Source organism: Malaclemys terrapin, chromosome 5 (genome assembly GCF_027887155.1).
Source record: "Malaclemys terrapin pileata isolate rMalTer1 chromosome 5, rMalTer1.hap1, whole genome shotgun sequence".
NCBI classification, from domain to species: domain Eukaryota; kingdom Metazoa; phylum Chordata; order Testudines; family Emydidae; genus Malaclemys; species Malaclemys terrapin.
The window spans coordinates 85071795-85092792 of record NC_071509.1 but is presented as its reverse complement, the minus strand read 5'-3'; the positions used below and the strand labels follow the sequence as shown (position 1 = coordinate 85092792).

At 38.1% G+C, this 20998-nt stretch overlaps 1 protein-coding gene across 4 annotated transcripts in view; it reads right to left on the bottom strand.

Moving 5' to 3' along the window:
- LRBA (LPS responsive beige-like anchor protein) overlaps positions 1-20998 on the bottom strand; it is a 571438-nt gene that overhangs the window by 167588 nt on the left and 382852 nt on the right. For all 4 annotated transcript variants that reach the window (XM_054029329.1, XM_054029332.1, XM_054029331.1 and 1 more), the window contains exons 43-44: positions 20151-20266; positions 17370-17482 (exon numbers count right to left, since the gene is read on the bottom strand). In XM_054029329.1, the coding sequence (XP_053885304.1) occupies positions 17370-17482; positions 20151-20266 (229 nt within the window). The remainder of the gene's footprint in view (positions 1-17369; positions 17483-20150; positions 20267-20998) is intronic.

The window sequence follows — 20998 nt, the reverse complement described above, 5'->3', positions numbered from 1 at the left end:
CTTTGTGTTTTAATACAGCCAAATGCATTTTGTTTGAATGGGCCAGCTTACCAATCACTCCAGACTAGTCTCTGACTGCCCTGTTTTCATCCTTATTTACCATTCTGACAATCTTTGTCATCCACAAATTTTATCAGCAGTGATTTCATATTTAGTTCTAATTATTCTATACGGTTTGAGTCACAGTGGCTGTGAATACTTCTAATTTATATTTTAAGCCCTAGAGCAGGCTGGCAGGGCTTAATAGCAGTGTCTTCTAATGCACTGACTTGATTTTGGGTGCACTGAAATGACCGGCATAAGTACAGAGCAAATCCTTAAAGCATTTAAGCAGTTAAAACACAGTCTATATTAAAATCCTGTATAGATATTGAGGGTTTTATTTGTTAAGTCACCTTTGGATCAGGTGCGAAAACCTTGCACTTAGTTCTCAGATATTAAGTGTTGAAATCATGCTGATAAGGCAAACTGAGAGGGAGCATTTCTTGCGTTCAAAGGAAATTAGGGAACTATTACACATGAGTTCCTACCTTTGGAACATACAAGCTCAGGGGAAGCTTTGGATGAGGTTCATGTTGCAGTATCGGAGGACATTTTGTTTTTTTCCCCCTATTACTAATATAAGCTAAGCACCAAAAAAGGATCTGGACACTTAAAATGTGGTCAATAGGACTATAATTGAAATGAAAACCTCATTGTCCTGGACTTGCAGGAAGACAGACAAAATGGGTGTGGTTTCATTAGGCCACAACATTATGAATGTCCAATTCTGGTTTGTCGGGGAACGGGCCCCCCAGTACCTTCTCTGGACATCAGCAACTTGCTATATTGTGACAACTTGAACCTTACCTACTGATCTACCCCACTGGGTAGGTCAATAACTAATCAAAAACTTGATTAGCACAATGCTCACAGCAAAATAAAAAAACCCAGTCCAATGCTAATCCTAGGGATGACAGCTGCTAACCCAGGCATGAGAGCAGGTTCAGGCCAGAGGGATATAGCATATATACTTTCCTAGGATGTTCAGAAGCCAGTGGCACACCTGAGTCTCGGCGGCTCGCCCACCAGCTCAGGTGACGTTTCTCCCTCCCCTGACCACCTCTTCCCCAACCCGGAGGGTGGAGGGACCCTTAAAGGAGCCATAACCCCTTTTTCCTGTTAGTCCAGACAAAGACCCCATGTCTTGAGGCTGGGGGAGGTGAGTAAGACACTTGGCATTTAAAAGTAACAGCAAGTTTGCTATAGACAACTGCACATGGTTAGCTTTTGTGTCTGGGTGTATCCACAAATTTGCTTACACAGGAAGAAGACAGGTTATTTCAGTGACCATGTACGTGACATAGTACCTTTTCTTCCCCTCTTCTCTTTACCTGAATAGCATTATTATGGTGTGTTTTGTTAAAGGTCATATTCAGATCATAATTTAGTTACATAGTACTACAATCAGTTTAAAGGACTCCAATCTTAGGACATTAGTTCCATCATCTGTTAGGGAGCTAGTAGGGATGTTGGGTTTGAATAACTCTAGGATTCTCTGTTGGAATTGTCCCATGATTAGCATAACAAGTGAGTGTACTCAAATTATTTTACCTCAGAGTGTGGCTCTCTTGCAATTGTGCTGCCTCCTTTGCAAATCACTGGAGATGATGTACCTTTAACATCTGACACTAATCAAGTTAGTATCCATTTGACATTTGTTCACATTCCATCTACTTAAACTTCTTTCCCCGTGACACAGGCATATCATTATGCACATGATCACCGGTATAACAGATGGTTTTGAATAAAGGTATCTCAAAGAATTATCTGGTATCTAGTATTGCAGTCCAACAAACAGTGTGTGTGCGTGTGTGTGCCTGTGTGTGCGTGTCATAAACGGACAATAGTGAAAGTAATTCTTGAAGGGAACAGTTAAACATTAAGTATAGCTGATATTACAATCATTTCCAAAATATAAACAGGTTTCATATGCAAGTGAGAATAATTAAGTATCATCTACAAAACATATATCCCAAAGCTCACCATACTAAAACAGTTCCCCATGAGAATGGAAAAAAAAAATCACAAATGGTCACTGAAACCACACAGGATCTTCCTGTTTATGCCCAGACATAAAAGCCAGTCAAGGGTATTCCTCTACATCAAACTTGCTGTTACTTTGAGATGCAAATGAATTTTTCACTCAAACATTTATTTTATTTTATCCTGGTGAAGAGACACAGATAAATGGCCTCCAGTGGGCTCATTTAAGACTCGTATGCACTGTTTAGGGTGCAGACAACTATTTCTCATCAGCTCCTTTATCTAACTGACAAGAATAACCAACAGACTGTGATCAGCATTTTTATCAAATCTAGTCTCTTTGGATATTTTTTCATGTACTGCATATGGATTAAATGGCATAGCACTGTTATCTCAACATATTCTAAAATTAAATGTTATATAATCTAAAAAATACCAAAGCCACTGAGTTTTAGATCTATCAGTATGATTTTTTCAATGAGCTTTGTATCTCTTACAAATACATGTTTGAAGTGACCCTAGATAGTCCTGAAAATGCATTGGACCATATTATGCCATCAATATTTAAGCAAAACTCGCTTTTCAAATCAATGGGAAAATTTGTTTAACCAATTATGGCACAATACGGCTCACTGAGAACATAAAAAGCAACTCAAATGGCAAAATAAGTAAATTATCCTGGACCAACTAAATAAAAAGGTAACTATCATTGTTTATATATCAGTGTCATTACTATCATTCGCCCACATTGTGTACGTAAACTAATATTAATTGAGATTTTTACTTAAAAGCTAACATATGTTGTTTAGCCAGGTAAAACTATCCACTAATAAAAATGCTCTAAGGGTTGTCCCAAGGTTAAAAAGCTTGAATGTGTCCACATAAAAGTGTTTTTAATGATGCAAAAATACAGAAGCTTAATGTGTCTGAAGATGATCACTGATCAATAACCTCTAGCTCAAAACAGCAAAATAACCTTATATCAGTGTCATTACTATCATTCGCCCACATTGTGTACGTAAACTAATATTAATTGAGATTTTTACTTAAAAGCTAACATATGTTGTTTAGCCAGGTAAAACTATCCACTAATAAAAATGCTCTAAGGGTTGTCCCAAGGTTAAAAAGCTTGAATGTGTCCACATAAAAGTGTTTTTAATGATGCAAAAATACAGAAGCTTAATGTGTCTGAAGATGATCACTGATCAATAACCTCTAGCTCAAAACAGCAAAATAACCTTATGTTTAGTGATAGTGCATTTCTTTCCATCTTCATATTGCCTACAACACTATCGATAATGCACTCCAACATTCTGTAAGGCTTTCACTTCCATCTCCAACAGATACCCAAACGTAATGCATAACCCAACTTCAAACTTAGACTCTAAAATAAAACGTTAGCCGTGATCTTATATATTTTTATGTAACTTATATCAAACAATCAGCATGACTGACTGTCACACATGGCATGCATCTGGGAAGTCACTCAGTCTTAATACTGTTGAAGTCACTGCTAAGGTTTGGTTTACCTCAGTGGATCTCTCTCAGAATAAAGGGAGAAAGGGCGCTGCATGTGCCTGGGAATCAGAGGGAGAAATGGTGCTGTTGAAGCCGATCCTGCCTATGTCAAAGTGCTGGAAGAGTGTGTAGAGGCTGTGCTGTGCCTCAATAAATTATTTGATTACATTTTTCCCTATTTAAAAGTTACTGAAAGTAAATACACCAAGAGTAATCCTCCATGATTAGCAGTGACAACATAACCTGTCAGCCTGAAGGAACCTCCCTGAAGCAACCTTTGTTACCAGTCACTTTCCAAAACAGTCCATAGGCCCTCATGGCCTTCCAGAAATTGGATAGAGCCAGGAGCAGTGGCAGGAACAGGGAATGTGTACCTTCATTATACCAGCAGATCTGCTTATTGCTCTCCCCATTTCTTGCCAGGATGAAACATACCTCTCAGCCTTCAAACATGTCAAGGTGGTGTGCCTGTAAATGTGATAGCTACCATTTTGGCCAACACCAGGAGTTGAACCATTGACCACCAGAGCTCCAAGCATGAGTTTTTACAGCTTGTGCTAAAAAGCCCATTTTCTCAAGCTGAGAGCTGTAACAGACTTACATCCTCTCTGCATGACTAGGCATAGAGTGGGGTGGGGGGGGGGGGGACGGACGGACAAAGCACACATTGGCCAGTGGGTTACACAAGCAAAATGTGTGACAAATGACTGAAATGTGAAACATGTATTTTGGTTATTCATACCATAATTTAGATCATCACAGTTTTTCAGTACAAAACCTATTTTAAAGTGATGTTCTCACTGTGCTAATCATATCGAAACCTACCATCTCTTTACATTGTTCAGCAAAGAAGTGAACCCCTTAACCTTCACATCCCTAGCTTAAAGAATTACTAATTGAGCTACAAGAGTAATTGGTAGTAATTGACTGGCTAGGATGACTTGATACACACTTTCTCAGGGCATTACACAACTACACCGCTACCTCGATATAAAGCAACCCGATATAACACAAATTCGGATATAATGCGGTAAAGCAGTACTCCGGGGGAGTTGGGGCTGCGCACTCCGGTGGATCAAAGCAAGCTCAGTATAATGCGATTTCACCTATAACACGGTAAGATTTTTTGGCTTCTGAGGACTGCGTTATATTGAGGTAAAGGTGTATTTACTCACTAGTCAGCAGCAGAATATTGTCAGCAAAGAATCCTGGATTCTATCCCTGGCTCTGGGAGAGGAGTGTGGTTTACAGTGGTTAGAGATTGGATTATCCTAACTGGTTTAGTCATTCTAAAAGACAGTGTGGTGCAGTGGCTAAGAATGGCATCTGTTGTGTTAGAGACCTGGATTCTGCACCTGCAGAGACTTGTACGAGCAGTGTCTATTATTTTTTCTTAGTGGGATGGGGCGTGTTCAGCAGGTCTGATCTTAACTATTTTCTAAGTTGGGGTTGATGGCCACAGTTAAAAATAAAAATAGTGAATTGCATGGAAATTTAAACAGCACCTTGAAGATATGAGATTTGAAATCCTGATTCATTATTCTCCATTATGGCTAAAAAGCTATACAATATTCCATAGACAAACACTACCAATGTATAATTGATATTCTAGCCATCAGCACGAGGAGCAACAGTGTGGCCAGAGCACAGGTATTTTAGATTTATTGCAAAAGGAGTACCAAAAAAGAAACAATCCAGTGAAAATTTGACAAACTGGATGATTTTTAAACTCTTTTTTTGTATCAATTCATCTTTTTAATCAAACCATCATGGAAAATTCAAGCTGTACTCAAAGTTTATATTCTGTGTTATGGTTTTGCCATTTTAATGATATTTTTCCAAAATAAAGGTTTAAAGCTCCTGTTAAAACTGAACTCATACACAGACCTAAGTACAGTACAGCAACCATTGCACCACAACATAGAAAAGCAGCGGTTTAAATAGAGTGTAAATTAATGTGAAGAAAAAAAGGACTATTAAACTAAGGAACATCTTTATTTCTAGAGTAATTCATTGAATATTTAAACAAAATTATTGAAAGCAAGACCCTGACTACCTTGTATAGACAAAGTTCATAAATGACCTGATCAATAGTAGATTCTTTTTAATCCACACTTGCACAGCATAATGTGCAAGGGCTTGCCTAGAAATCACCATACTTTATCAAAAACTGACGGGATTAGCTTTAATTTCTCACAGGCCTCTCTAGATGGCAATGATGAAGTACAGTCTGAGCCACAACACCTAAATGCAATCTGATTATTATACATGAAATCAAAGGTGCCTAAATATGAAGTGAAGTTCTTTAAAAGGAGTTTGAGGCCTGAAATCTATTCCTAATTACTTGGTGCCAGCAGCAATGTAGTCTTCCACTCAGCCAACAGCAATTTTTTATTTGGAATTTGAAATATTGATTTAAGTGATTCTAATGGCTGATAATCTGGTGGACCCCAGCTGTACATCATGTGGTAAATAAGCAAAGTAAAAGATTTACATACACTTCACACTAAGTAGTTTAGGAAACACACAGAAGACTATTCCACCCCGATCACCTAACATGAAAATGGAATCATTCTCTTAACAGCAAAGCATGTGACCAGTTCACCAGAGATGTGCTATCTACAAAATTCAATGATTTGCACAAACCAGTCCATACCCCAAGGATAAATTATCTATTTACATTTTCATCTTTAAAAGCAGCAACATCCAGGAACAAGAGCAAAAACAGTTTTGTAGTAATAAACCTAGTAACTGTGTTTCTTTGAGATGGTGTCAGTGAACTCTATCATCCGTGATGGGATTGTAGTTCCTGTTCTCTCAGCTGGGCCTTCTAGTGAAGAGAGCATAGCTGTCAGGGATGGTCTAGATAACACTTAGTCCTGCAATGAGTGCAGGGGACTGGACTATATGACCTCTCAAAGCCCTTTCCTATCCTATGATTCTATATGATTCTTGCTACTGTCTCCTGTTTGGGTCTGCCCTAAATCAGCCAACCATCAAGGTAAGGGTAGACAGGAATGCCCTTCCTTCTGAGGAGTGCCAGTACTACTTCCAGGCACTTTGTGGAGACTCTCAATGCTGTGCAGAGTCTGAATGACAGTACTTTGTATGGGTACTGATTAGATGTTGTGAATCTTAGATACTTCCTGTGGGCCAGATGGATGGCTAAATGGACATATGCATCCTGCAAGTCAAGGGACATGAACCAGTCTTGAGTCTGAAGAGATGGGATGATAGAGGCAACCATTAGCAGCCTGAATCTGAGGTAGCATATATATTTTTCAGTTTCCTCAGGTCTAGGATAGGACAAACATCCCCTTTCTAATCTGGGATGTGTAAGTAATAGAAATAGAAAACTCTTCCCTAGTACTCCTGTGGTACCTCTTCTACAGCCCCAAGATGAAGCAATCAGGCCATTTCTGTTCATAATAGTGAGTCCCTGAAGAGAACGGGGAAGGACAGTGGGTGGAGATAATATTTTGAAATGGATAGGGTAGCTGTAGTTGATGATATCTATCACTCATTTGTCAGCTGTAAAGGCCACCCAGGCCTGATGGAAAAGGACAAGGTAATTCTTAAAGGTGGACACAGGCTCCAAACTGATGGGAGCATTGAATCAAACTGGAGTCAAATCTGCTGCTTCTTTAGAGGAACCAGATTAGCTGAGGCAGTGGAAGACGGGCACCCCTTTGACTACTTGGGCTTCTTTCTTTGTGGGTATTCTGGTTGTCAATCTCAGGAGCAGGATGATGTCTCTGCTCTACTGGAGGTGGTACTTGTCAGGGTTTCTATAAGGGGCCAGGATGTAAATCCCTAATGACTTCAGCACTTCCCTTGAGTCCTAAAGAAATAGAGTGCTTTCATTTGTTTTCTGGTGGGAGAGCTTTATTCCCTCCAAGGGCAGGTCATATATGGCGGTATGTACCTCGTGTGGTATGCCGGATGCCTGGAACCACAAGGCCTGTCGCAGTGACTGCCACATTTAGGGAATTGGGATAAAAATCTGTCTGGGGATTGGTCTTGCTTTGAGCAGGGGGTTGGACTAGATGACCTCCTGAGGTCCCTTCCAACCCTGATATTCTATGAGTCTATCTATTAAGTGAGGAAACAGTATTTGGGAACCAGGACCTGGGAGTTCGCCCTCAGGATAAAGTGAAGTTGATAAATATGCTTTGTGCCCTAAAGGGTCCAAATTTATTTTTATCTCTACATGTATCTTTCATAAACTTCACTTTTTCGTGTATTACCAAAACAACCAGAGATCCTGAGTCTGGATTGGCATAAGAGTGTTCAAAGCCCTTTGGGGACACCTGATATCTCTTCTCCGCTCTTTTCACAGTGGGAGGAAGAGTGGCCAGTGAATGCCACATCCTTTAGCCAGTTCCAGGATCCCCTCTTTAATAGGGAGGTCAATACTAGCCAGCATTGTCGTGCTCAAGATAAAGAGTTGGCTGAACTTCTCTATTCAAGGTCTCCACAATGTGGGACAGAAAATCCTGAAATGCTTTAAAGCTATTTATCACCAGTGCCGGGACTGGTGTCATTGTGTCATCTGGCGATGAAGACAATTTCTTGAGTGAAGACAGACAGCTCTCTCTTGCTCCCAGAGGGCCTCTTTGGCTCAATTGTGGGTGGCTTGGTTAACAATTCCACTGTGGAATGGGATCTCCTCCTCTTTATGGAAACGTGGGAGGGAGATCTGCTCCTGGATGTGCGTGATGATCATCCCCAGTAAGGCCTTTATGTCCAAGGTGGCATGATGTATGGGTGTTGGCCTGGTTGAGATTAATGGCACTCATGCCCAATCTGGGACAGAGTTCTGAATGACAGCTACCTGGTGCCCTCCGTGGTGTTACTCTCTGAAGGGATCGCTACTCAACGCTGGCAACTAAAGCTACTTTTCCTTTTTGAATGGTGGTGCTGTCAGATGGTGAGACACTGGGGCCGGTTCCAGTGCTGGCCATCTCTTCAGCACAGGAAACAACTCTGGAGGTCCCTGGTATCTTTTCTTCTTGATTCCTCTTGTATGTATCTTGGGCCCTTGGTGGGGTCCATCATGGTCAGCACCAAGTCCTTCATTCACTGTGCTATTCCCAGGCTGATCAGATGATCTGTCCTTTGAGAAGTGATGATGTGTGCCCTCCTTCTGGGATTCCCTTCACATTTGAGCTATATTTGGGCTCTATCTGGCTCTATGAGTGAGCATAATCTTTATTTATAGGGACAGGTATTGATTTTACTGCCTGGGATGCTGGCATCACAGTAGTCAGTGCAGGTTCCAGAGCTGAAGCTATCAATACTAAGGTTTCTGATGCTGCAGACTTCACAGATGTTGAAGTGGTCAGTGTTGAAGTCTCTGTCCCTGAGGGTGAGCTCTCCATCTTCTTTTCACTGCCCAATCCCAGGGTGTGATGTATGCTCAAAGGAGCACTGGCTGAAATTGGTTTATTAGGCTTGCCTAAGTAGCGACAGTCACCTCTGGGTCTGAAATGACCTGTATGGAATGCTCTGGCAAATGTTGCTTGAGCCAAGCATCCCTGGATTTGCAGAACCTGACAGAGAAGGACTTGCACACGGAGCATCTTCTGGGATGTAGCTCTCCCCTAGGCAGAAGAGAACTTTAAGGGTTTGGCATTTGCCATTAGATGTGGCCGTTGTCATGGAGCCCCTTGCTCTGCTGTACACAGAAGTGTTCAGTGGAGTAGGAGTTTCTGGTAACTTTTCTTTCCTCTTTCGGGGATGGGGGTGAGGGGATAGGATTTGTCCAAATAAATGGAGTGTGAAGATGAAGATTTCTTCACAAGTCTCTAAGAAAAGAAGTGGGTTAGGCATTTGCTAGATGTCGTATCTCTCAGCCACTAGTTGTAAGAGGGAACGAAGGGAGTGTCACAGCTTCTCCAAACTTTATGCCCTCACTTAGGAACATGAGGAGGCACAGGGCACATGTGCAGCCCTGACTGACACTGATGTTCAAAAGAATCCGATCTTATGCACGAGACACACGTACACCTACAGTGGGATTGACACTAAGGCTAGGTCTACACTTGGGGGGGGGAAGGGGGGTCGACCTAAGATACGCAACTTCAGCTACGTGAATAGCGTAGCTGAAGTTGCATATTTTAGGTCCACTTACATGGCTGTGAGGACAGCGGCGAGTCGACCGCAGGTGCGCCGCCGTCGACTCCGCTTCCGCCTCTTGCCGTGGTGGATTTCCGGAGTCGACGGCAGAGCCATCAGGGATTGATTTTATCGCGTCTTCACTAGACGTGATAAGTCGATCCCCAATAGATCGATTGCTACCCGCCGATCTGGCGGGTAGTGAAGACGTGCCCTAAAATAGCATCAAAGAAGAAATGCCCATTATTGAAGTTTATGCTAGGACAATGGGTCAGGTACATTGTCCTAGCATAACTCACCAAAAAAATCTATTACTTCTAGCCCAAGTATATTTTTCTATCCGTGGCTCCCACATACCAATTAAACACCTCAGTTCACTGAATGTGCAAGCTATTTGTTGCTTTTGTACAGTTGGATAGAACAGAAGTTATTGAACCCACTATAAAATAGAAACATTTCAGATATCTAAATAAAATGATTTATCCCATACTGCATGAAAATGATAAAGAGTAAAACATTATGATGTACACATGCACCTGAAGTGAAGACAGATGAGGATTCAAGAGAGTTTTAATAATCCTCCTCTAATGAGGTAAATTTATAGTCTTACAAAAGTGGTGTCTACCACATAACGAAGTTATCAACAGCCCAGCTTACTTGTGCATTAAGGATCTTAAAAACACTTAGGGTGGATTTTCATCCATAAAAAGTCCTCCTTTAGTATCTCAGAATTTACCAAGTAGTAGTTATTTCTATATTCTCTCTCTATCCCAAGCCCCGGGGCACATCACAATTTATTGCCTGAATTGAATGAGGAAAAGGAAAAAATGTACTTTTGGATGATGGAAGTAGTACAGAAGATGGGAATTATTCTGGTATAAAACACTATATGCTACATAAATAAAATATGTACTGCTTATAAGTAAAATATGTAATGTTCATTCCTAACCATAACCACATCTTAAGGAATAAACACTCAAGTTGGAGCGGGATAACTGAAGAGTGGTATGTTGCTGGTATTTGTCAGGAGTATTTGCAACACTGACAGTAATATTAACCACAATCCATTTCAGTTGCTTTGGTTTATCATTGTGTGACTGATGTTCAAAACAATGTCATCAGAAGCTGCTTATATAAAGTGTGGGTTTAACCTATACATTGCAGTTATTTAAATCTGTACTAACTGAGCAGAACTAGTTAATATATAAACAAGGCCGTCACCTAGGTTTGTCAATCAAAGTGATAAACATTTAAAGTTATATTTAGGCATGGATATAATAGGTAATGGATATAATAGGTAATAAATATAAACAGTGTACTATACATACTTTAGTGCCAAAAAATCAAACTGTTTTGAACATAAATTCACTGACCGATATATTATTTCACATTTTAAATTACAATTATTTCAATGCATTACTTCATCAGACTAACACTGTAAATTCAATAGTGTAGATGTACAAAACAAAACAAAAAAAAGGTAATTAATAACTTCTTGTGGACCAATACATTTTTTACAATGTACAAGAGGTCCAAAATATCCCTTCTTCAGGTAACCTTTGACCAAAGCTTGCATTTTTATTTGTTTTGTTCTTTTTTTCTGTATCAAAATAACTACAAACATTCTGAAGTTGTATTTGTTAAAACCATGTGAATGTTAAATGAAAAATGTTACTAGAGCCCCATAACTTGAAATATTTTCAAAAGTCTTTTACAGCTTAAAAGTTCATAATAGTAAAAATTAATTTATATTTTGATTTTTAATCTTCCTTCTCAAAATTAAAAGAATGACATGTAGTGCAAGATCCATAAGGTACTGTCTTCCCATATTATCTTCCATTACAATAGGGGTTATTAACAATATCCTGCTGGTTAATGCTGTTCGATCAATTACTGTGAACCTACCACCAGAGAGAAAGAAAAGGTTCAAAATATAACCTATATGTGGGCCATGCAGCTAGAAACATCTATACAGCAACCAAGAACTTAATTACTGCATCTGTAACATACACATGGCATATTCATTCTTGCTGTATCTGTTGCAGAGCACATCAAAAGCACTGGCATTCATCAGAAACAGCACTTAAAATTTAACAGATAAAGAAGTGTTGTCTGATCAACAGCAGTTAAACACTGATAGGTAAGGGAAGATGCATGTTAGGTATATACATACACACACTATCCAAATAGTGAATGGGAAACAACGGCAATAAATCACCACTCAAGGGTAAAACGTTACTAAGAATTTAATATGTTGCCTGAAAGTGGGCTTACAACATGAACAAGATTACTTTTACTTTTTCTTTTTTAATCAACATGTTACTATTTTCCCTAGATATCATGTCTATCTGTTTTATTATCCTTTGGGATTGTTTCTTAAAATATTCTCAAATGCTTATGCCAGGACAGTTAAGAGGTATGTCTAGTACACAAGACCACCATTCCCTTTGGACTTGTATTATTTGGCCATCCAACCAGGAAGATAATTCTTTGGTTTACCCATGGCTAAAAAAATATTTAGCAATCTTCAACATCACTTTCACCAAAAGTAAACAGACCATACCATCACTCAATGCATAATCAAGAGTGATCCCTAAGAGTGATGGGGGCTAGTATAGTGCCCAGCATAAGTTAGAGCAGCTTTAGGGTTGCTTTAAGCTGCAATGGCACGTAATAGCCTCCAAAGGGACAACAGCTGTGTATTCTCAGAATACGCTTCCCTCAGATACAATCCCGCTATATTGGAGGTATAGTGACTGACTGTGCTAACTTTATGCTCCTTAAGGATTTTTCCATAGTTGAGAAGTCCTTAGCTATCCAGTTTGGGTAGCTTTACAATACTTTTGAGCTGGAAAAGTAAAAAAAAAAGTTTCTCAAGAAGCACAACCTTGGAAAACATGGACTCACTGTAATTTAAGTAAGCATGATGGACACATGACAATAAAATGATATCTTTCAGTTCTCTGACCACAGTTATAGAAGCACTGGTCATGATACCATACTTAAGGATAAGTTCCATTTTGCACTTAAATGCAGAGATTCAACTTTTATTTTATTAAGAAAAATACACTCTATCCTTCCCAAATTTATAGTACTTTAAGTACAAAATGAATTTTCTGAGAATTTACAAGTAAAACTGTTTATGAATTAAAAACTGATTTAAAAAATTTAGTATCTTTGCCAGTCTTTTCTTTGGGCCAAAGTATCTTAACAATAGAAAAACAGACATTTCACATTTTCCATATAGTTAAAATTAATTGAAAGATTGAGCATATGTTATATTTGAAGAAATTAGGTTATAATTAAGAAATTAATAATGACTGGTATCAATTTGTACGATTATATAGCCTACAGAGAGGCTCATGTAATTCTTGCATTTGCCTTTCTAGCATCAGAGGTAACTCAACCAATCACGACCCTTTCCTCTGCAATTAATTTGCATGAAAATAATCTGTTGGTTGTAACAACTCAGCGGTATAGGAGAGACTGATCGCATGCACCAGAGTTCTGAGTGACAGATTAGTGTCCAACTGTCACTTCTCAGTGCTTGAAAAGTTTCCCATGGCACTTTTATCTTGGCTCCACTGCAGACTGCGGTGACACTTGTAACACTTGCTTCATGGAACCCAGAATAAGTCACTGTGTCATTTCTCCACCTTAGCAAGAGAAGGCATTGCTGGAGCTTAAACTATATGACAGCTCCCTAATAAACCAGTCCATCTACCTTACCAGCAAACTCCTCAAGACTCTGTCTATCTAAACTTTACCTTGTAGGTAACATTCAGTGAACTCTAGTTCTCAAGCTCCCCTGAGACATCTCTCTATAATATCCAGTCCCTCTCACTGGACACTCACGGAAATTAAGTCCACTGCATCCAAAAATACAGTACACACACACTGGCCTGTTAGCCCAGCTGAGGGCACACACTTTGCATTAATACACAGTACTGAGATGCTTTATAGTAAAATTAAGAATAAGTATATTAATAAAGAACATAGATTTAAGTGATACTAAGCAAGAGAAAAAGAGAGACAGGTATAGTTACCAAAAAAAAAACAAAAAACAAACAACAACAAAAACCCACTCACACATTGTCTAGTGTCTAAAACTTTAGCACGTGCAATCTTTCCCTAAGCAGCTTCTCACTTACATCAAGCTATGAGCATGTCCAGCCCTTCAGGCAGTAGGATCCACCATTGACAGAATCAGCAGGTGCTGATTTCTTTGTCCTCTGGATAACGGATAACAGGAGAGTCCCTTTTCTTCAAAGTCCAGAAACCCCTTGAAATGTATTCTTTGAAAAGTAACTCTAGACAAAATTCCACTCCCCTGCTGCTTGTTCAGGCACCAAGTCCCTTTCTCATCCTCAGGTCAGTTTGTTTTTTTCAATTGGCTTAACTACTTTGTTTACTCTAGATGTAAATGTTCTTTCATTGTCCTTCGCTTGTAATCAAGTCAGGCAGACAAATCTACATTCCTTTGTCAAGGACAGGCTTGTTTATCAACTGCTTCCAAAACATATCTCCAGCAAACATACATAACTTTATTCACAACATGTACATACATCACACAATGATATTTATGATGCCACCAGTTTTTACATGACACCTTACAAGTCACTGTATGGCTAAATATTTTGACAACAGTGTGTTGAGTGTGCCCTTTGCAAGTTGACATAAGTAGCTCTTAGGTTCACAACACTGGCAGGTAAAACTGAGGCAGGAGCACTACAGTGACATAATTAAGGGAAAATATGATAAAAATTGAATGCATCTTTAAAAGTCAATTTATTTTAATCAGGAATCTAAAATATTTAAAATGGCTTAATCGTAATCACATGATTATTGCATGGCATCACTACAGTGCAGAATTAAGCTTGTTTCAGTGCTTTAACTGCATTTCTTACCTCAATATGTTTGGATTTCTTTTAACTGTACCATTAACTCTCAATTTTTGGGGTTTATGCAGGTTGGTTCTGAAATAATTGCAAAATCCCTGTAATATTTTTAACCTTCATTTAATATGCACTCATAATCAATTCCATTTTAAGGTAGTTTTTCATCTAGAAATCAACAATAAAGTGTTTATTACATTGCAGATGGATTCTTTCCACAACTAAAATTCCTTCAAAAATATTGATTCTTTAACTTCAAAAGAGTTGTCAAAATATAAAAATCTATGTGAGATTATTTGTGTCAAACGTGTCAAGAAAGAATATAGTTAGCCAAATCAAGTTAGCTAGTCAAATTTATCAATTCTATTGATTATTATAATAGCACAATATTGCCTCTAAATTGAGAATGCTTTAGTTTTGCACTTGAAAGATTCCCAACTTTTTGTTTGTACAAAGAACAGAGTGCATCCTCCCTAAATTTACAGCACATAAGCTGTGGGCAAAGCCTGACTTTTTCTGAGATTTTCAAGCAGATTGTTTAATAATTAAACAACTAAAAACAGGACAACATAGGATAAAAGGAAAAATAAGATGTTTAAAAATGTTTTCTCCTGTGTCTCTCACCTTTTTTAGATTCTTTTTGTTATCAGCTGACTGGTTCCTTTTCCTGTACACTTTCCATATAATTAAAATTCATCGTGATGAATATATATTTGAAGAAATCAGGTTGCAATTAACTACCATTTTTTCCTCCAACTTTCCCACTAAGTTAACCAGTTTCCTCTACCCAAAATGGCTGCCTTTTGCTCCACATCACCAATTTTGGGGATCTGGAAGCAATTTTTCCCTCCAAGAAAGATTGACAAAATGTCTGGTGAGTTGCTTTGCCTTCATTGCAGTTCCCTGGTGGCCCAGTTTTAGACTAATAAAGAATAAAAAAAGATAGCCGTTTTAAAGTACTAAGTTCAATAAACTGAGTTCATAATAGTAACTTCTGACTATTATCCAGTGCAGGTCAGAGGCTCAAAGGCACCAGCTCCCAGGGTAAACATGAGTAAGAACCTATGTGGTAACTCATGGACCCTATTAGCTTCTAGGAACAAAAAGGAAACCTTAATTGGGAGCAGTACACCTCTTATGTGTACTGTCATTCCTCATATGAAGGACAGAGAATTAAGAGATAGGCAAATCCTAGCAGTTAGGGGCATACTCTGAATGCTGCTAATATGGCATTGTTATTAATAATAATAATTTGTATTACATATGGGCTTTTAATAGCACACTGAACCCAAGTAAATATCTGATATTTAGGATCATGAAAAGGTGGGGGAGGAGCTGGCTTAAAGTTAAAATGTTAATAAAGTTGAGGAATACTATTTTAAAACCATCCCTGAGTCTGCTGAGTGTCATAATTGAAGACCATTTTTTCCCGTTGGTATTTTTCCAAATTGGCAGTAGTGTATGATTTTGGCATTGTAGGTGGGAGTAATAAAAGAAATATTTCCCAATAAGTTTTACTGTAAAATATTTATACACTTTCACATTTAGGAAAATGTTACAGAATATAAACATCAGCAAGCTAAAGTTAGAATTTAGACACACACTCATCTCACCAGCTAGAACTCCAGCAATGCTCATATGTGCACACAAAATCACAAGGGAAGACCTCACAGAATCCCTCAATACTTACTTCTTAATTTAAATTTCTGAATGTAATAATGAGAGCAAACCATACTAACTGTTCTACAAGTAAATTAAGTGATATCCAGCAGTGGTTATGATCAGAATCATCTGACAGAATTATTTTAATGACATGATAAAATTTTGTTGAATGAAGGGCAGTGGATAATGAGATGATTTTTATCTAGATCTCACCAAGACATTCAATAAACTAATGCACTAGAAATTTAAATAAAATTAGAATTTTGAGTCAGTCCTATAAAACCAAGATACACAGAAAACCAGTTTAGAATGCTATACTACCATATGGAAGTTAAGGTCTAGTGTATGGAAGTTGCAAATAAATCATATAGTCCATGAGGCTGAATAAATGGAGAGAGCAAATATAAAACAAGAGAGATAATGACTCCATTGTATAAAGCTTAATCAGATCACATTTGCAAAATGCAATATAATACCCACATTTGTTCACTTAAGAAAGAATACCTTAACAATTTGAATCAAGTACAAAAAAAAGCAGCAAGACTAATTTATGGGTATGGAGGAAGAGTTGTATGAAGAAAGGCATATCAAATTGACAAAATTCAGTCTCTGGAGAGAAAAAAAGGGTACCTTCATTATAGTAGGTACTTACGGTACCTAAACGGGACACCCAAAGGGACAGAGAAAATAGTCTTTTTACATGCTGGGAATAAGGACATGACCCAGGAAATACTTAAGGCAAAACACCATCACAGGATCTACCTACTAAGAAGAAGGGATTTTCATCAAAAACCAAATGAACCGACTTGGCTCATCTTTAATCCTTACCATCCTTGCTTTTCTCTGTTGGTGTTTCTAACTTTAAAAAATGTTCAAACTAATTGCATGTATGTTCTACAACTGAAGGCATCTTCTATTAAAAACAGTCTTAAAATATCATCAGTAGAAATAATATGCATATCAATAACTCATTCTCCCATAAAACACAGTTGGTCCTCTACCTATTAGCAGTACCTGTGTGTAAATATGATATTCTGCTAATGGTTGCACATTTAGCAATACTAATATATCTCACAAACATGAAAAAAGATATGTACAAAAAATTTAAGCTAGTGTGACAGTTACTGAAAACATATCTCTGATGACAAATACCTTTGACAAATCCCTGAAGTTGCTAGGAAGTGTAAGGTCCAACTCTTCTGATTCATAGTTAGTGATAACCCAGGGGAATACGGGATACTGATTTAAGTCATTGTAAGTACGTCCTGGTGAAAACCAAAACAACACTTTATTTAAAGGCAATAGTTAAACAAAATACTGACCCTGGAGATATGATTTATTATATCATTTGATAACCACCACAAGAAATGCTTTTTTATTATAAATCTTTTACAATTGCAATGTCTGAATTTTCTTTGTGGAAAAGGATATGAAAAAGTTTTATTGGATTGCCAGTATTCCATTTTAAATATTGCAGTCCATTCAACTTTAATTGTCAACTCTCTTGCACGCTATAAAAAGTGACAGTTAAATGCATTCAGTTTTATATATATTTTTATTTTTTGTACAGATCTATAATCTAATCTTCTAGGCCTCTCTAAACTGAACTGACTATAGGAATAGAAAAGGCCAATGACCTTTGTGCATAGAAATAAAGTGGCAGATTCTCCATCCCAGCTGTGCAACACTTGGGTACACTGGAGAAGGGAGAGGTGCAGATCTTAGATTTTGAGCTGCATGACACTGGCACAAGTTAAAGTCACATCCACCAACTGTCTGTCATCAGAAAATTCACATGCATAAAGGGAATTCTCCACTAACCATATGAACACTTAAAAACTTAGACTGGAAAATGTGGTCTGAAGTATTTACGTTTCATTTCTACATTTGGGCTTAATTTAGTTTATCAGTTGGACTAAACTGGTGAAAACAAAATATGCTACCAAAATTGTTTCTAGTTCTCATTTTGATGGATACATTGCAAAGTTTTAGATATGTTATTATGTTTATATATCATGAAATTATAGTCTTTGCTTTTCATTGAATCCTAAAATTTAGATAATTCAAACCAACTTCCTGCCAATGCAGGATTATTTCCAACAACACATTTTTTAGTGTTTCGTCCAGTTTTCTTTTAAAAGTCTCAAGTGACAGTTTCCACCACTTTCCCAGGGTGACTATTTCACAGCCTAATCTATCTCATTGCCAGGAAATGGTTCCTAATACTCAGCCTAAATTTTCTTATCTTGGTTTTATCCCATTACCCCTAACAATAACACAAACACACCACATTACATATTTTTCCTAATGAAATTTACACATTTATATATTTATATAGCTCTTACTATTTCCTTATTAATCATTCCCTTCAAAGTCTCCTGAAAATTATTTTTGTTCTTCTATAAACTCTCTCAACTTCGTTAATCTCTTTCTTGCAGAGTGGGATGCTTCACACAGTACCACCTCCTGGCTGCCTCGGGAAGAAGTAGGTTTACATTGGTCAGGATACTGGAGCTTCCAGAGCCCATTCTTATCGACAGGCATAGCCCAAGTCCATAGCCAAGCCCCAGATTCAGGCCTTTTGAAATGCCACCTTGCCTGATGGGTGTAGGTGTGTGTGTAATAAAGGTAAAGAGAGCCTTGCTACCCCAAACATGAATAATTTAGCCTTCCCTTTGTTCCATAACATTATCATTTTTACTCCTTCTAGTTTAAACAACAGGTACCACTACCTCACTTTGCTCTCTCGATATTGCATTACAAACCCTTTCCTCAGCAGTAAGGATTTTGGCCCATGAAATCATTCACTGGATGCACAAAATTTGTGTCATGGATCCCAAGCTAGTTTGCCTCAGGAAAGAGTTCAACTCATCTCATTTGGATGGCAAGCTTGCAATTAAATCCCCTCAATCATCTTATTTATAAAAGCTGCCAGCATCTTGGCATCTGTGAGGCAACGATTAATTATGGCCAGATTGATTTATGAAATGTAGGTGCTGAGGTGTTTATTCCTAGCCATCATTTCTGTATTATCTAGGTCTGGAGCTATGCTAGCAGGTCTTTCAGTGTAGTCTAAGCCACATATAATGGTGAGGGAATTGAGGGGTTTCATAATGCTTTGAGAGCAAGATATTTGGGAAAATAATATTCCACATAGCTGTCCCAGCCTGTGTTCTTCTAATGATGTGCTGTTCTTTTATCCCCGACAACTTACTTCAGCATAGTGTCTTGCATTAAGGCCTCGCTGGAATCTACTGGAATGGGATATACTAAATGAAGCATACACTAAGCATAGCTAAGCAGGATTTCAGACACTAGAGCAGGGGTTAGATCAGCTTCCTGACTGAGGAATAAATCAACTGTGGGAGGAGATGATTGGCCTCCCAACACTGCCGTGATTGTGAACTTGGCAAACCCTTTCCATATAACAATGACATTTATTGCCCATGGGAACATTCAGTCTCTCCAGCTGAGGTTCATGATTCATCAGCAAACATGAGATTGCAGTCATGTTTAGACTTTGGGATTAGGTGAGCCTGTTTTGTCATAGGTAGAGCTAGATAGTTTTGTGAGTATTGAAAAGAGAATGGTAACAGCAAAGAGGCCACTATCTCCTCTCTGCCTTTCCACTACTGCCAGGACCTTCTGCACTTTGGGCTACTTTGTTCAAGTTCAGTTCAATGTAAACTTTTCTTCCTCTGATTATAAAGAAAATGCATTTTAGGGGAACCTGGATTAACACTGAAATGTTTTAATTTTAAAAAAATATTATATATAAGCTGCTTGGGAAAGGCCTAATTTTAGAAAGTTTACACAAAGGAGTAAATCTAACACTGAGTCATTATCCTCATGTCCTGAAGAGATTGTGCTACCAGTAACTGATCCACTAATATTTTCCTTTCTGAAGCAGATAATTGAAGGAGTTTACATTACCTGCTATGGTGTTTAGAAACATCAGATATTCAAAGTTTGAAATTTCTCGGTGCTGCCACCGCTGGGTCATATTGGAAGCTTTGAAAATCTGGCGTGGACTGGCCAAAGAAATGCGTCTGGAAAACAAAATCATTACAGTGAGAAAATAATATGAAACCTTTTAAAAGGACTTGAAGCCTTTCTTTTGTACTTATCCACTTTTACTGCAAAACAGAGGAACACTCTTTTTACTTCTGGATTTCATAGCTGTGAAACTTTGGAGAGGGATCATATACAAATATGAATATTTGAGTGCCTAAAATCTTCTTATGGGAAGAATAAATTGTTATATCATATATAGCATATAGACTATTGTTAATATTTTAGTTTATGATTACTAAATGAGAACAGGCTTGGGGCTTGTCTACATGGCATGTTAAAGGACGCCAGAAGGATGTGATTTGTAAAATGTTCTAATGTTAACATGAACTAGGTACCTTTTGGAGTACGCCAGCAGGTTCTACACTGGGCAATCACAGCACAACATGTTAGAGCACTTTACAGATCCGACCCTTCTAATGCACTTTGCAAGGCAATTCTCCCTATAATGAAACTAGACTTTAAATCACATGTAATTTACATCGAAAAATGGAATAACATGTAACTGTAGGCATGTTTTATCTTAATGGTTAAAGTGCTCTGCCAGATTTGTCTGGTGAAGGTCCAGTTGCTATTTTGGAGATTTCTAAAGTTTATTTTCATGGTTTTATAACCTAATGAGAACAAAGGACTAAAAATCATTTGACAGCTGGATATTTTCATGTGCCATGATCTGAATTCTTGCGAACATTAAACACACACCTCTATAG